Source organism: Ceratotherium simum, chromosome 37 (genome assembly GCF_057802395.1).
Source record: "Ceratotherium simum simum isolate JZ-2026a chromosome 37, ASM5780239v1, whole genome shotgun sequence".
Lineage (NCBI taxonomy): Eukaryota > Metazoa > Chordata > Mammalia > Perissodactyla > Rhinocerotidae > Ceratotherium > Ceratotherium simum.
In genome coordinates, this window is record NC_141936.1 from 12,478,550 (window position 1) to 12,496,840 (window position 18,291).

The 18,291-nt window shown below is 37.1% G+C and overlaps 1 protein-coding gene across 1 annotated transcript in view; it reads left to right on the plus strand.

Moving 5' to 3' along the window:
• Positions 1 to 18,291, plus strand: part of SPHKAP (SPHK1 interactor, AKAP domain containing) — a 171,822-nt gene that overhangs the window by 34,172 nt on the left and 119,359 nt on the right. Inside the window, exon 2 of the mRNA XM_014785364.2 lies at positions 9,546 to 9,651. Within this exon, the coding sequence (XP_014640850.2) occupies positions 9,546 to 9,651 (106 nt within the window). The remainder of the gene's footprint in view (positions 1 to 9,545; positions 9,652 to 18,291) is intronic.

Genomic DNA, 18,291 nt, shown 5'->3' on the forward strand with positions numbered 1-18,291 from the left:
TAAGACGGCAGTGTGCCTGTCTGTTCTAGGAAGAGCAAACAGGCCAATGTGGCCGGAGTGGAGGGAGGGAGGGAGAGTGCTAGAGGAGACAAGGTCCCAGAGGTGGCAAGGACTCCAGGCATGAAAGAGCCTTGCAGTCCACGGCAATGACCTACAATTTTACTCGAAGCGAAATACAGAGTTACTGCAAGGTTTTAGGCACAGAGAAGATCTGATCGATCTTATATTTTAAAAGGATGCCACCTATGTCAGTAATTAAACAGTATAACATTTAACAGGGGAACATTTTCCCATGTCATTTTTTGGGGATAAAGGGTATCATCTTGATGCCTGCATACTAACTCCATCACTGTACCTATTGGTGAATATATTATTTTCAGTTTTTTCTATTAATAATATTGAGTTGAATAATATTGAGTTGAATAATATCGAGATGAATATCGATTCCTAAAAAGGGGCGTTACTGAGTAGCAGGCATGCATGAATAAGTCTTGAAAAGCATGTCCAGATTGTTTTTCATAAAAGGCATACAAATTTACACTCCCAGAAGCACCATGTAAAATATCACACATTATTTTAATCAATAGAATAATATACCAGTTTTCCTAGTTTAAGAGATCGACAAAATTCATTCACTCATTTATCAACAAAGATTTCTTAAAATCTACACAACAATCACTAGACACATCAGAATGACTCATGCCCATATTCTTCACACTCACTTAACTTTCTTATCTTTCCTCTTTTGCTCCCCTTCCTGTCATTATACCATTCTCATATAACTTACTTGAATTTAAATGTAAATGACCAACATGTATAGTTTAAGTCACATGTCTACCCCTTCAGTTGTTTTTTGTTTGTTTGTTTGTTTTCTGAGGAAGACTGGCCCTGAGCTAACATCCATGCCAATCCTCCTCTTTTTGCTGGGGAAGACTGGCCCTGGGCTAACATCTGTGCCCATCTTCCTCTACTTTATATGGGACGCCGCCACAGCGTGGCCTGACAAACAGCGCGTCGGTGCGCACCCGGGATCCGAACCCCGAGCCGCCAGCAGCAGAGCAGCGCACTTAACCACTACGCTACGGGGCGGGTCCCCCACTCCAGTTGTTTAATTCAGTTCCACGATGTGATGTTTCTGGTAACCGAAGTGGGGACTCCATGGAAGTGTAACTCTCAACATCTCTGGAAGAAAGGATTTGCCAAGCAAATTAAGAGGGCAAACAGGAACACAGATGAAAAATATATAAAATGCCTTACAAAATAATCTTAAATAATCTTAGTAAATTTTTTTCAATTAAAGTGGCATTTTAGCAACACAAATACTTTCCTCTAGAAACAATTTCAATTCAGATTTTCACCAATGTCAAATTAGTCTTTTGTAAGCTTTAGGGCTTTGCTTCAATTATCTGGATATTTTTCCGTGTTGACAGATATAAAACTGTGTGCCAAAACGGGCCACATCTTTGTAAAGCTTTAGACTAATTGAATGAAGTCTCTGTGTTCTTGAACTTGAAAAAAGTCTTAATTATTCTTCATTTTATAATCTCATGGCAGTAGTCGAGAGTCAGCATAAGTATGGAAATTTTTACTATATGTATTTTAGAAACCCAGGCCTGAGAACAGAAAAGAGAAATATCACTAAAACAAGTATTTATGCATTTATTCAAAAGGTCTGCATACATTATGTTTAATTTAATAAGAAAATGTGCTGAAAACCTAATAAGGAGACTCTTACGAATAAATACATTTTGAGGGCTTTAATAATGTGGTATCATTTCTCAATTTCATATTAAATGCTTCCCCTATGCCAGCACTATGCTACTGCTTTACAAGAATAACCCCATTTAACCACCAGAACAGTTCCATGACAAAGCTTCTATTATGATCTGCATTTTACAGATGAGGAAACTAAGGTTTAGAGAGATTTGAGTAGCGTGTCCAATTCCCTCCAGCTTGTAAGTGGTGGAGTAAAACTTGAACATAAGCTTCTCAAATGCCAAAGCACTGGAATTTGGCCACATTAGAACTCATTTAGATGTCATGGTCATACAAGCAAAGGATTAGAAGGAATATTCGAGGTCACAGTGGAAAAGAACATGGTATAGTGCTAAGAGAAGCAGGTCAAATCTCAGATCAGTTATTCACCAGTGATATAAACTTGAATTGTATGCTAACCTATAGTCCTTGATTTCTCATCTGTAAAAGGAGTATGGTTAAATGTCTATGTAAAATACTTCATAGAGGGCTAAGCACCTGCTATGCATTAAGCGATGGTAATTGTTTTAGAAGTAATATGCAGAAGATGGTATAACAGAGTGAGGCATTTGCCTAGGTGGTTTGATGGAAGAACAGACATAGTTGGGAGCTGAGGTGGTTACTGTAAAATATATTCTGAATGTATCTAAACTAAAGTCTCGATGCAGCAAAATGCAGTGACATACATAATGTATTTTGACCATCCAAACAAATATGCACCTAAAACTTTTTTAGTGATAAAGCACTTAGGGATAAGTATTTCAACAGCAAGCATCTAATGGTCTTCCTGTATAAATACATATTCATGCAGCACTAATTTAGCAACAGATGTGTGTACTTTTTGCCTGACATTAAAATAATATTTTTGCACATATCCCTTGTAGGACACAACGTTTTCGAAAATTTCCCCCGAACCCTCATTAACAAAAGGAAAAAAATGCTAAGTTATCGTGCTCTCTTGCTTGATCCTCTTTTCTGAACAAGGAATTATAGTTGCAAAACTATTTCTTGGAGTCTTGGTGAAGCCTGAGATTGTGAAACAGCTTTTTAAGGTCCAAAGCTAATAACCTACAGCAGTGATTAAATTCATGAGGACATTATTGTCTGTCACCTATTTACTTAAAGATAATATATGGATTTGCAAAGCACAACATCTGACACAGAAGATTGTTTCACTGGACATATCTGATAGATTTGGGAGTTGCCTGAATGAAAAAGTCTTTATTGAACAATATTCAATATACTTTTTCAGGATAAAAGATTTCAGCACAAGTCCTGAAAATAGGGAAATTACCAGCCATTGGTGTGTACAAATAATATCTCAAATGAAGTAACAACGCTATAATCATGTCTTTCTGTGTATCTTTTATTTTAAACAATCGAGATTGAATTAGGGGGGCCGGCCCCGTGGCTTAGCGGTTAAGTGCTCGCGCTCCGCTGCTGGCGGCCCGGGTTCGGATCCCAGGCGCACACCGACGCACCGCTTCTCTGGTGATGCTGAGGCCGCGTCCCACATACAGGAACTAGAAGGATGTGCAGCTATGACATACAACTATCTACTGGGGCTTTGGTGGGGGGAGGGAAATAAATAAATAAAAAATCTAAAAAAAAAAAAGATTGAATTAGAGTATAGCTAATTTGAGGCCATTCTTTCTGCTAAGAAGGAGCCACTTGTTTTATGATTAATCATGAATGACCTGTTTATAGTCTCTTCAATGTCATTTAACAGTACCTCACAAAAGTGCACAAACTTAGGTCTGCAACATTTTCACGGATCCTGAGGACAAAAATGATAGTGAAATTGTCAACTGTCTTTTCTCAAAAAGAAATATCCTTCATTCTTAGATAATATATCATAATTTGTTACCTTGTTACAATGTCCTTTCTTTGATAGTGAGAGCAGAGGTAGTAAGGTATTTTTTTTAAATGTCCTTATCTGGGAAAATAAAAAGTTTCCACTTCATAATGTTATTGTTGTTGTTATTGCTATTTTACTGGTCCAGGAGATCAAAAAGTCCAGAATTCACTATTCATCCATCCATATTAAATATTCCATTGTATATATAAACCACAATTTCTTTCCCCATTCATTCATCAATGGACACTTTGGTTGTTTCCATATCTTGGCTATTGTAAATAATGCTGCAATGAACATGGAGGGCTGTACATATTTCTTTTCGTGTTAGTATTTTCATTTTCTTTGGATAAATACCCAGCTGGATCATATGTTCGTTCTATTTTTAATTTTTTTAGGAAGCTCCATATTGTTTTCCATAGTGGCTGCACCAATTTACATTCCCACCAACAGTACACAAGGTTCCCTTTTTCTCCACATCCTCGCCAACACTTATTTGCTGTCTTTTTGATAATAGCCATTCTGACAGGCGTGAAGTGAAATCTCTTTGTGGTTTTGATTTGCATTTCCCTGATGATCAATGATGTAGAGTATCTTTTTATGTACCTGTTGGCCACCTGTATGTCTTCTGTAGAAAAATGTCTATTCAAATTTTCTGCCTATTTTTTAGTTGGATTGTTTGGTTTTTTTGCTATTGAGTTGTATGAGTTCTTTATAGATTTTGGATATTAGCCCCTTATCAGATATATGATTTGCAAATATTTTCTCCCATACCATAGGTTGCCTTTTCATTTCGTTGATGGTTTAATTTGCTGTGCAGAAGCTTTTTAGTTTGGTGTAGTGCCATTTGTTTATTTTTGCTTTTGTTGCTTTTGCTTTTGGTGTCAGATTCAAAAACTCATTGTCAAGACCTATGTCAAGGAGCTTATGACCTAGGTTTTCTTCTAGGAGTTTTATGGTATCAGATCTTACATTCAAGTCTTTAGTCCATTTTGAGTTAATTTTTGTGTGTGGTGTAAGATAGAGGTTCAGTTTCATTCTTTTGCAAGTGACTGTCCAGTTATCCCAAACAATTTATTGAAAAGACTGTCCTTTCCCATTGCATATTCTTGGCTCCTTTGCTGTAAATTAATTGACCATATATACATGGGTTTATTTCTGGGCTTTCTATTCTGTTCCATTGATCTATGTGTTGGTTTTTATGCCAATACCACACTGTTTAATTACGATAGCTTTGTAACACAGTTTGAAATCAGGGATCATGATGCCTCCAGCTTTGTTCTTCTTCCTCAAGATTGCTTTGGATATTTGGAGTCTTTTATGGCTCCAAAAGCAAATGAGTTCTTGAAAGACTGACCTAAACCCCTGAGCTTCATGTAACAAGTTAATCCCTTTGGGTGAGAGTAAACTAAGGACATTCACTTTAGCAAACTTTCATTTTGAATCATATGGAGGTGTATTTTAACATCTTCTAAATTCTTGGCTGTGGCATGTCATTAAATTGATTTTAAGGAAAGCAACACAATTCCTTGCTTAAGATCTCTTCTGATAGATGTGTTTATTATTTTTTTCCAGTGTTGAGATTAAAAGATATAGTATAAAGCTCAAGAGTAGATATCCTTAATAGCATGGAAACAATCAAACCAATGGTAATTACTACATTTTACTGAAAAGCATTCTTTAAGTGGGGGAGAAGATAAGATCAAATCTTATCTTTTAGAGTCTGTTAAAATTGTTTAACTTTATACTGTGTTTACTTGACTCTTTAGCAACAATTGCAGTAGGATCCCTTTTCATTAGAACTCTCCTGGGAAATTCTTTAAATTATCTTCTCAGATGTGGCTTATCTCCCCATCTGTCACCATTGCAGAAAATTGAGCATTGAATTTAAACACTCTTTTGTGCATAATCTTTTGAGGTCAACCAGGATGCTCAGAAAGATAAGAGCAAACAATGTTAGTAAATACTAATTGAGCATCCATCCTTGCCTGGTACTGTCCTAGCTTCTTAGGGGTCCCTGCTCTTTCAGTACTTACAACCTAAAGGGGCAGACAGACAAATATTACAAAATTATATACCATTTTGACAACTGCTATAACGGGATCTGGTTCCACGTGCTGTTGGAACACATGAGGAGAGTGTCAATCTCACTTCTTGGGTTGGAGTGAGGATGGGAACATGGGGGTGAGGGAGAGATGAGAGTGTAAGTGTATTTGTGTGTGCATGGGGCATTGGAGGTACATTGGAGAGGAGTAGCGGCCTGCTTGGCAGAGAGAGGGTAGGAGGGTGTTGCAAGAGGTGATTTATAAGTGGAGACCCAAAGGATAGAGTAGGAATTATCCAGGAGGGCCTGAGAAGGGTGTTCCTAAAAGAAGTAACATCAGGTGCAAAGGCCCAAGGGCAAATGAGAATGTGTATTTAATTCAATATGCTGGATAAGTGCCTCTGAAACTTGAATGGGCATATGCATCACCTTAGTTTAATGTGAAAATGCAGATGCTGATTCAGTAGTTCTAGAGAGGGATCTGAGTTCCTTGCTTTTTAACAAGCTCCCAGGTGGTATCCATGCTGTTGATTCACAGACCAAACTTTGAGTAGCAGCATATACACAACTTGATTTCCAGGCCCTGGACATTTCTCTCTCTGGGGAAATAACTGAATATTCCTTAAGCCATTTTCACTACTGATGGTAACCTACTTATTCATTCCACATGAATCATTAATGATTGCAGTGTGGAGGCAACTCTGTACCTCCTTCATATATGACACTTTTCTATAAGGGAGCCTGCTTCTCTTCCCATAATATTTTTAAAGTCAGTACTTCAAATTCGGCTTTTATACCTTCTTTCTTACCTTGATCTACCTCCTCATTGAAACACATTTAGCAGTTTCAGCATGAAACCAGTCTGAAAGGATGTGCTTAATAAATATTGTCAACACTTGTCAAAACCAAAGAAAATATCCTAGGGAAGAACTTGCAGATTTCTCCATTAGAAGCAAGTTTTAAGGCTGTACTGTACCTTGGCAGCAGTTCTCTTAATGTCAGTTTGAACTCATTTTAATAAATGCATGAGTTTTGTCTTGCTGCCATCTCTGCCTCGTCCTGCAGCAGCCAATGTTCTGCTTGTCCAGAACCAAGGACAGCATCTTTGCAAATACTCTAAAAACTCCATCTCCATCCCAAAGGCATGGGAACAGATTGGGCTGTGTTGTCAAGTCACCTACTGGAAATTCACACCTATGTCACGGGGTTCAGAAGTTAAGCCTCTCTACACATAGGTTTGGTTATTAGGCTTTGTTAAATGGATTTGTAATGTTTTTCTGGAGACTAGAAGATGCATTTGGTTTGAATATTGGTGCCCTGGGGTTGCATCACACTTGCTGTCAAGTAATGCACTGATTTTAGTCCCACTGTGTGACTCTACTGCCTCGTTTAATTCTTACAACAATAAACAAATATATATACATATATATTTAATTTTTTTTTAATTAAAGCTATACAGGCTTAGCATTAGAACAAATGGAGTGAGCCCTGCAGGCAAGCAACACTTTCAAATTCCTTTTCTCATCTTCCTTTCCAACTAGGATCTCACAATCATCTTAAAGACAGAAGGGCTTTCATATCAAGATATACGTGGGTAGACTTATTGTTTCTTTCTTCCACTAGACCAGTTCAGCAGTTCTTAAATTATTTTGTGCACAGAAATTACTACAGCACCTTGTCTACTTGCAGTCATATACAAAGTGCTTTATGGGAAAACAAGGAATTCCATGGGTGATCTTTTACTTTTTTCTATGATCCCATTACTCCCTGATGTTGGACTTAACTCTCCCCAAGTTAGATGTGATTCTCCTCTAGAGGGATCAGAGATTATTGAAGCTCTGTTTCTACTATTTTATATTGGTTGGGTCTGTCTCAATCTTACTTCTCAGCCTAGCTACTTCCCACTCTCAGGATCGCTAACCCTGTAAAGAGACATGGGAGATGTCCTAACACTGGACATAAGTCCTGGGATGGCCTAGATGGAAGTGATCCACTAGCTCACCAGAGCCGCCTAAGGCGCACAGTAGCAACAGTACGCATGGCTGTGTGGACACTTCAGCCTGTCTTCCTGAACATCTGCACACAGAGCCTTTACTGGTTGCTAGAAGGAAAATATATGATTTCTTTGACTCATGGGCCAATTTACTACAGACCAAAGTTAGCTTGGTCTATGGTATTATCTTCCACATGTAAATGAGTTGGAACATAACAATGATACCTGTTTGACATTTAGGTACAAGTCAAACTGTCCTATGGCCAAGAAAGCATTCAGGGGACATCAGCAGTTGGGTTTGAGTTAGAGTCACATGTAAATGGCAGCATAAAAAGTTATGGGCCCATATTGTGGGAAACATGTAAGAATAGGGCTGAAAACTCAGAATCTCCATGATACTTTGTAAGTGACTTCTAGAGCTAGGAAAGATTACAGACTTTACTCCAAACATTCTTTTGTAAGTGAAGAGATAGACCCAGAGAACCTGGGCAGTAAGTAGGTAGGGACTTATAGCCATGATCTGGAACCAAATACCTTCCCCCCTCCCCCCTCCCTCCCTTCCTTTTTCCTTTCCTGCCTTCCTTCCATTACCTTTTCCTGGTTAAGCAACAATGACATGAGTGTTATCCTTTCATTTAAATTTGGCTCATTCTAGTCCTCAAGGTGGCAATTACTCAGAAAATAATATATGAAAATTTTAAACAAAACAGATTTTACTTGAATTATTCTCTGTAATTTTTACCCAAATCTGTAATCTGTTACATAGCACCATCAGCAGTCATTTAAAAAATATATCATTTATAGTAATTAATAGTGGAAATGCTAACAGACTACATTCACACACTTTTGACTTATGGCTAATTGCAATGTAGTGAAAATTGACTAATTTAGAACTTAAGATATGGGGGTTATATATTAATTAGAAATACATTGTTTATTTAACCAATCTTTTATTTAGTGCTTCATTTAAGAGAAAAATTGTATATGGTGGGTTGATAATTACCTAAAGAATCATTAGATTGTACTCTAAAAAATGTATTTTAATGAATTATACATGTTCTATGGGGGTCAACAACAAGAAAAATAAAATGTGTAGCCTTAAGATATCAGTATGTTTTTTACATTCCGAATTTTCATATTTTCAGAAGAGAAATATTTAGAAATCCTTAAGATTTAGACGGCTTGTATTTAAGTTAGGCTCAATTTAAAAGCTCCAGTCATATCATGAAAAGCAGGTTGGATAATTATTTCAATTTTTATCAAGTCTTGAGGATGTAGAAATAATTTTAAATCTTTTAAAATATTTATACAGCCCTATATATATTCAAGCCCACCAAGATTTGACAGAGCTGGGGGAAGGAATATAAGCCTAGAATTTTAGAGGCAAAGAAGTTAAGATACTGCCTCTACCCACTAAGATAAGAGATGATCCGCATTTTCTGAAGCCCATGTTCTTTTCATGGTACCATCCTGCCTCCTGATTAAAATGATGTTTTTCCCTCATTTTAAAAAATACGATGAGTATTTTTTTATGTGTTGATTTTGGCCAAGTGAAATTAAAGAGTGGCAACTGAGAAGCGTTATTGGGGTTTTAACACTGCTTGCTTAAGAACAGATGTTAACAGTGCTCAAAGTCAGGCAGATGCATTCTGTCCATCTAAGCAGCATGGAAGTCATTGGGTTGCAGTTTTATGTTCACAACAGAATAGCTCATAGCAGTTCCACCAATTAACAAAAGTGAAGCCAACAAAGAAATACCAGTGTCAGCAGGAGGATTTGCAACACTCAGTGCCATCTGAAAAGATGATTTTTGATAAACTGCATTGTGCTTCTTCCTTCCTGAATATGGAGATGACTCACTGGAATGTGTTCTCTTTTGTGTTTTGGGGCGCAAACAGCAACTCGGAGTCACCACTGATGTATGAGGTTTCGGCACCGCAGCAGGGCAGCGCCAGCGGCAGCTCGGGAAGCAACCTGGGTGGCTCCATCACGGCATGTAAGAAGGTAACTTTACCCAGCACCGCTCTCTTCTCACTGATTGCCCTTGAATACTAGCTTAGTTCAACTTTTCAAGCACTTTTTCTAAAGCAGAAACAACAGCAAAAACGAACAACAAAATGGTCCACAATTTGCTTGCCCGGAAACCCCTGATGACATTAAAAAATGTACTTAATGGAAATAATCAGAAAACTCAAGCAGTTCAGAAAGGTATGACTTGAAAATTATAAACCTCCAGTGCTATTTCACCTCATCTCCAACCTCTTCTCACTACCTCTTCCCAAACTTAGCTCCTGGGATCTCCTTTCAGAAAAATCTTCATAGGTTTTGAATGTCACACCTTCTATACTAAGCTCCTAAGTCTGTAACAAAGAAAAGTTTGCGGCTGTTCTCATTTTGATATTTTCTTAAAGAGAAGGATATGTTGCCTTATTTATTAGGAGAAACAGAACTGCATTTCCTGGAGTATAGAGTTTAGAACTGATACACAAATCTTGCTTTCAGACACTTGCGGAAAGTTGTCATTTGAACAATATAAAATCATCTAATTTAACAACCACGTTTTTCCAGCCAATGCAGCTTGAGGCCCAGACACTTAAAGCAAAACATCTGATTCTCCATCTAATGCTTTTGTTATTATTTCATGCGAAATTCCAGAGGAAAATGTGTTTCTTCTCATCCAAACTTAAAGGAAATCACATTGGATTATTTCATTTCTTGTTAAGAAATTTTAAATTATAAAAAATACTTATAAATATAATTTAAGACAAATTCTGTTACTATACATATTGTATATGTATTTGTGCACATATGTATATTGATTTATTGATTACTGTACCCAGTTAAGCAGCCTTATTTATTCTCTGCTTGTGTGATTTCCATATAGTTTTCAAGTACCAAAGAAAATGACAAATATCTGTATTAAAAAAGATATATTAATCATAGAAAAGCCTCATTAAACATAACTTTACAAAAGTACTTGCATGCGTACATTAATAAATAAATATAAAAATAAACCTGTCTAATTAAGGGCTCTTATTATCAAGCATTATATAATCTATTATTCTTTCTCCTCTTATAAAATTTCTTATCGAGAAATCAGTGCTATAAATTCCAATTTTTAATACAGGAAACTGAGGCATTATAATCCGAAATGATTATGAGTTACTTATAAAAAGAGCTAAAACTGCAGGTCTCCAAGCCCGAGGTATGATCTATCCAACTCTATAATTCCAAATTATAAAGTCTTCACCAGATGCTATACATTTCACAAGGATAAATTATTTTTAATTTATTCTAATTTTTAGATAATTCTATTCCTAAAGATTACAGTCTGTGTGGTATTTAAAAGAAAGATTGAAGCCAGATTGCCTGAATTTGAGAGCCAATTCTGTCACTACTGGTTGTGTGGTCTCGAAAAAATTACTTTACCTCTTCATGTCTCAGTTTGCTCATCTGAAAAAAGAAGATGATAATACTGTCTACTTCACAGGTTGAGGCGAGGATTCACTGAGTTAGTAGATGTGAAATGTTTAGAACAGTACCTGGCATATCATAAACACTCAAAATAAAGATTACTTATTACCAATATTATTCTACAGAATAATTTTGTCAACAAGTATACAGTGCCAGGAAATAATTCAATGTTGGCATTACCATGCTGAGAGAGTTGGTACTTTATGTTCTGTTATCTTAGCTACAGTTATTTCTCTGGAAAAGAGGTGGGCATGTTCATTTCTTTAAAAATCATGTCTGGAAGCTACTGAACTAATAGAGCTGTTTAGGACTGGATGTCTACTCAAAAAAACTAAAACCAAAGCTCAATCATCTATTCTAAATGACTTCATCTATCTATTTATTTATCTATCTATCTATACATATATATCTATATCTATACACACATATATGATTTTAAAGTTTTAAATATAATCTCACTCATTCCACAATTATTTGTAGAACAACTATTAGTAGGTTGAACAGTATGAAACAGCCTTTCTTTTCTTTTTTTTTTTTTTTTTTTTTTTTTCTGGGAAAGATTCACCCTGAGCTGACATCTGTTGCCAATCTTCCTCTCTCTTTTTTTTCCCTCCCCAAACCCCCATACATAGTTGTGTATTCTAGTTATGTCTTTCTAGTTCTTCTACATGAGACACCTCTGCCACAGCATGGCTTCTGACAGACAAGTGGTTCCGGCGCCCGGGAACTGAACCAGAGCCGCCGAAGCAGAGCGCGCCACACTTTGACCATTAGTCCTTCAGGGCTGGCCTGAAACTGCCTTTTTTAATGGATCAATAATTATGTAAAGTAGGCAATTATTTTTTGAGGAAGATTAGCCCTGAGCTAGCATCTGCTGCCAATCCTCTTCTTTTTTTTTTTTTCTGCTGAGGAAGATTGGCCCTGGGCTAACATGCATGCCCATCTTCCTCTACTTTATATGTGGGACACCTGCCATGGCATGGCTTGATTAGCAGTGCATAGGTCCGCGCCCGGGATCCAAACCTGCAAACCCTGGGTCGCTGAAGCGGAGAGCGCAAATTAACCATTACGCCACTGGGCCAGCCTCCACAACGTAGGCAATTTTGTATTGTCCAAACTAAATACATTCAAAATTCTGTTAGATCTTGGAGAGAGATACAAAGATAGATCATAAATGACCCCCACTCTTGAAGAATTTACAATCTAGTTTGGGAGATAATACAGGTTTCTCATGTGAAAAGTCAAACAATCATTCACAAGTTAAATAATTATATAAGATAACTATAAAGTAAAGATAGTATCAATTAGGTGAAAAAGTATTATGGGCATTAATAGCTAAGAGACCCTGGACTTGTAATAGGCAACAGCCTTCAGAAAGAGAAGAGGATCTTAATTTGGACTTTGAAGTATTATCAAGATTTGAATGAGTGAAGAGAATATTCAACCAAATTTGGGAAGGGATGCTACAAATTAATGCAAGAGAGGTCAACATCTTTGTGTACTGTTAATATTTTTCTAATAATCATAGTGTATTCCTTTCATTTCAAATAGTCTCCTAAACTTACATAATAATTGCATTTAAAGACATTTTAGTAGCCATATATGCCACGTCATACACATTTTGTAATTGTTTCCCTTCCCTTCAAAAGAGTAGCTCCCCAATGTTCTCTTCTTTGTATCTAGAACATAGGCCCTCAATAAAAAGACACTGAATATTGAATGATGCATGCCTTTATTTTATTATTATATTATATGTTACTGCAAGCTGATTTAAGTGATTATTGATCAATTTTTTAATAAAACATTGTTAATCACAGACAATGGGACTGGGGAAGGGAAGATCTATATGCTCACAAATGCACCTATAATGTACGTTCTGTGCAAGAGAGGCAAAGACAGCTCTATCCTAAATATAGCAAGGCTGTCCAGCTGAATCACCACTGTTCACAGTCAATCAAACTTCAATAAGAGTAACATGAATAATTGAAATCTATTGGTAATTCCTCAAACTCATTTCATGTAATAGCTTCATCTTCTTCCCCATGAAACCTTCTTATCAGTACTGACATATTGCTAAATTAACTGGTGGAAGAAATAAAATAAGAGTCCAGAAGATAATGCATTAGTTGGATAAGCAGACTCTGAAAAATTGCAGATTGACTGAATCCCTTTCATGTGCTTCACAGTGAATCTCTAAGGCTTCCAGGACTCCTACCCAGATGCAGTTGCTGTAGTTCCTCTTTGCTGTTGGGAAAATATGGTCACTGGAGTCCACAGCTGAGAAAGAGCCTTAGCATCAGGAAAAAGACTTTGGTAGCCTTATTTGAAGGAGGAACTCCTTAACATATATTTTTGTCAGTGAGAGATTTCCTTTGCCCAGAGGTGACCACACCACCCAGTCATAATTCACATATATTGTCCCGGCGTTTTATTGATAGACCCCCTTTTGCTGTCTAAAGTGCTCTGGTATGCACAATAAGTTAAATGGTTAGCCTAGCTCTAGCTTCAGAATTATCCTTTTTCTCCCTGCTCTCCTTTTCCTACGTATCAGGGAAATTATCGGATAAATTCACACTGAGGTGTTAGTGGTTGCACAGCTTAATGTAGTTGTGACAAATAAAATCTGTTTTTACTTAACTACTTCTACTTCAGAACTAGTACTATTGCCCACCCCCCCCCAACTTAACTGACATTGATCGTCGAGTCTATTGAACCTGGACATGACTTCAGAATTCTACTCATCATGAAGTTTCAAGCAGACATTATTATTCTATCCAAGTTGGAATGTAAGCTAACTCTGTCACACTAATCTAATGAGCATCAAACCCAGGGGATGTTTTAATGTATACAATGTGATTCTCCAAAATAATGCATTTAAAATGATGGAATTTCAAAATATTGCAGGAAAAAAATGAGAGAGAAAGAGTTGCTGGTGGAGAGTGGACCCTAGCTTCATATCTCTTGAATCGTATCTCACATGGACATTGGCTGATGGACCAGTCCTTCTTACAAGACAAATACAACCACATTGTTTAATACATTATTAACATTAATACATTGTTAAACTGAATTGTAGGGATTTTCCATTAAATGAGCTAAATGATTATAAATATTATCCTTTTATATCTGTTAAACACTAAGTGAAAGGTATTTATATTCTCTTTATAATAAATCATAATCTATCATCTCTAGGCAGGCAGTGGAATGTCGTGTAACAAACCCTGGACTTGGAATCCAAAGACCTGAGTTAGATCCCAGGTTACTCTTCTTACTGTGTGATCTTAAGCCAGTGATGTAACTCCTCTGACTCATGTCTTAGGGTTGGTGCATTGATTGCATACAAAAAGGTTTGTGTAAGCCCTTGGCACACATAACTGATGCTCAATAAATATTAGTTGATTCCAAATAAGTGATCTTTACACAGGGCAAGATTTATTTAAGTAGAATTTAAAAACTAATCTGAACAGAGCATACAATGTCCCCTCATTACGTTGAATAGCTGTTAGATTTCCCTCTGCTTTGAAAGCATTATAATCAATGTCATATTTCCACAATAGCTGGACATTTTCAATCCTTGCTTTACTTCATGGACTGAAGATTTGCTATTTGGGACATAGTGGAACTAAGTCTCTGAATAGGATTTGTGTGAGGAAAGAATTGTTGGAGAAAAATCAACACCCCAAATATTCTTCCCTTTTTATGTCATGTTAATTAAATCCGCCTTAAACTTGGACTTATCAAAGGCAGCAGACTGAAAACACTTTAGGTTCCCAGAGGCAGAGTTTGATCTTAATATGACATCTGATCAGCTCTTTGAAGTTTCAAGAGCATCCTTTGCCATGACTGGTCTCCTTTAAACTGACTTAAATTTGCTATCGACAGTGGCACAGACACATCTGAAGAATGACAGAATGGATGTCCCTTGATGTTTCATCTTATTCTGTAAAATACACTTTCATCTAAGCTCTTATCTTTTTGATGACATGTAATTAACAAAAACAATTCAATTAATGTGTGCAGACACGCGTACAAATTGGGAGGCTTTTTCGGAATCTATTCCATATCTCTAAAGACAATTTTATTAGTCAGAATTGTATTGTTATTGGCCAAAATCCCCAATAGTACTCCCAGGAAGCACCTAATGTAAAATAGCTATAATATTCTGTATTTGTAGAAGTTGTTTTCTCAAAGGAAGGAAGGAAGGACTTTTTAAAAATATAAATAAATAAATAAAACTAAAAACAAAATCAGCATAATTCAGCATATTCACCTTTCTGCAGAAAAAAGACACCAGGCTTTCCCCCTGGAGTATAAACCACTTACTGCTGTGTAAACTCTCTCTTGTGATCAAGCAGCCTAGCGACGGTCTTTAGGTCCAGCTTCTGATACCAGAGAATGGCCTATCCAAATTTTGTCAAATGGCTAGGTGAAGAAACAGGGGGATTTTAAAGAAAAGAATAGAGAATTTTCTTATTAAAAATGATATTTGAAGAAAGCTAATCCAGCATTTCTAAAGAGAATTTCTTAAAGCAAAGGGTGACTGGAATTTGGGATGCCAGGAGGGTCATACTTGGTATGAATGGGGAATTGGAAAGGACAGGCAGAATCTGAGTAGAGGCAGTGGGAGGAGAATAAAAGAAACTCTGTGAGATGCATATGGAAGTCAGTATCAGTAGGATTCTATGGCAGTGAGACTTAAATAGAACTATGAACTCTGACTATTTAATCCATGAGTAGTGGTGCCATTGAGGTCACTGAGAAGAGGAGCTAGGAGATGAGCTAGGGAAAGATGTCCATGGGTTCAAATTCAACCCTGTTGCATCTAAGGAGCCAGCCACAAAATTCCCTCTGGGAGCCATTTCACTGACCGCCTGATGAAACTTCTGTATGCCCTGAGCCACATCGGGCATCTAGGAGGCCATGGTTGACCTGAGTCCAGAATGCAGATAATGAGGGCTCTGGTGGGGACTAATTTCCTCAGCCTTCAGAAAAAATAGGTCAAAATGCTGAACATCTCTTACCTTTAAAGCAGGCTGGTCCACACTGAACAGAGAGGTGGGGCTACATATGCTACATGGCGAGTTCACTCTTTGGAAAATGTCAATTCAGTAATCCTATGTGGGAAACTTTCTTTAAAACTATCAATTATGACTTATTTTGTAGTTTGAATATGATTCAGCTTCTTCTTCCAAAGTCAATATGTTTGGAGACTTCTATTCAGGGCTCCGCCTCACCTCTCTTGCCTCCAAAAATTGCTCTACGGTGTTTAAGATTCCAATATGCTAGTCTTATTCTATTCTCTACAGCTCGGTTCCTTGAGCGTCCTCTTTGCTATGTGTGAAGAACTCCTGGAAGGATCTTGCTGTGCCTTTTCCTGTCTTTCTTTTTTTTTTTTTTTAACCAAAAAGTAGGACTCTGAAAACCCAAAATAGCTTAGAATATTTTATGGAATTGAGGGTGATGCTGCGGTATTGGAACTAGGCAAGTGATCTTTTTGTGAATTCTTGTCATTACCCCAACCTTCTTTATATTATGTACTAAATATATCTCTCCAGAAATGGAATAGGTCTAAAATTTTTAAAAGATATAATCTGGAATTCAAAATTCTCTTCTCTATCTTTGAGTATGTAAAACAAAACTTGTCATCCCTGCTCCCTATCACTAACCTTAAGGCCATCTCTCCTTCCTTTTGGTCCCTCATCTAAGAAACTCTCCCAGCTTTGAGATCTGGAGTAGACACTATGTTCACCACCAGTCCTAATAGCATCCACCTATCCTGTATCCTGCCAGGCTTCCCTTCTGATTAAAGTGCCCAGTTTTCAGTTCTGTCAGTATCAGAGCAGGAAGGAAGGATATGACTCAGATAAATTTGAGATAAATCTGGCTCATGAATTCCTGAAAATGAGCCCCCTTATCTGTATGCCCACATTTACTAGGCTTGTCTCTGCAATTTGAGAATAAGACCCATCCTAAAAGACCCATATGAAGGCTCATAATCTCCAAGATGGAGAGCATCCAAGAAGCTGGTGTGTCCCTGAGCAAATTATGTGTCCATCTGCATACATCTTAAAAGGCAGTTGTTTCCAGTAGCTTCTTCCAAAAAAGAAAAGAGGAAAGAAGTGAGAATTGCCTCTTTCTTATAATTGCCAAAGGCCAAAACATGCACCAATACTCAAGTGACACATGGCCCTTAAATCCGCTGTCCCTTTGACCAGTGGCAAGTTCTGCACTACCTAGGCTATGCATACCTACACAAAATCATCCAAAATCAATGATGGGCCCTGATGCATATCATACATTTTCCTACATGTGTGTTTTTTCTTATATTTTGCTCCTCTTAACATTAAAAATCACATTCCCCTCACTGATCATCTCACCATTATAGCATTATACTGCTTCTAAATAGCAATTAAATAGCAATTAATCAGCTGCCTTTATTTATGCATCTAATTTGATTCTGTTTAAACCATTGCTGACTGCTCATAAGTTGTAGTATATTTGCATTTCCTGAGTGTATCTGTTTTTGTAACTCTTGCATTTTATATTTGAGCCTCAAACTCTGTTATTACTTTCATATGGAAAAAGCTCTGATCAACTTTCAAAGCATTCTTCAGCCAGCTGACATCTGTGTAATATAGCAGAAATCAACAAGTATGGCTTGACACTTCTGAATTGTCCTCTGTGCTCTTATACCATTCTGGCAACTACAAATACCAAACTACATTGAAATACAATGTAGTTCCAGGATACAAGTAATTATGTGACACAAGAAAAGTAGGGAGACATCTGAATCTGTTGCTGAAGCCACCTAGTTAATTTTTTGCCACACTAGGGTGCACTCTGGCCCAGGTTAACATGCAAAACATCTCTAAATTACATACACAGGGACGTTAATTTCAAATAAGAGAGCCCTTTTTGTTCATGAAAAATTTCCATTTTTTACTCAGATGGTTACATCCATATGTGACATTTGTCAGAGATGAATGCTCCATAAATCAATATATCTCATGCTTACTTACCAGAGGCAAGCTTAGTTAGACTAGGTACATATTGCTAAAAGCATTCCATAGATAAGGACTCTCCTCCTATAAAAATACTGTTTATCTGGAGGTTGGTCATTAGCATATTTATAATGAGGTAAGATAATGTTGCCTTCTTTCTAGTCTGGGG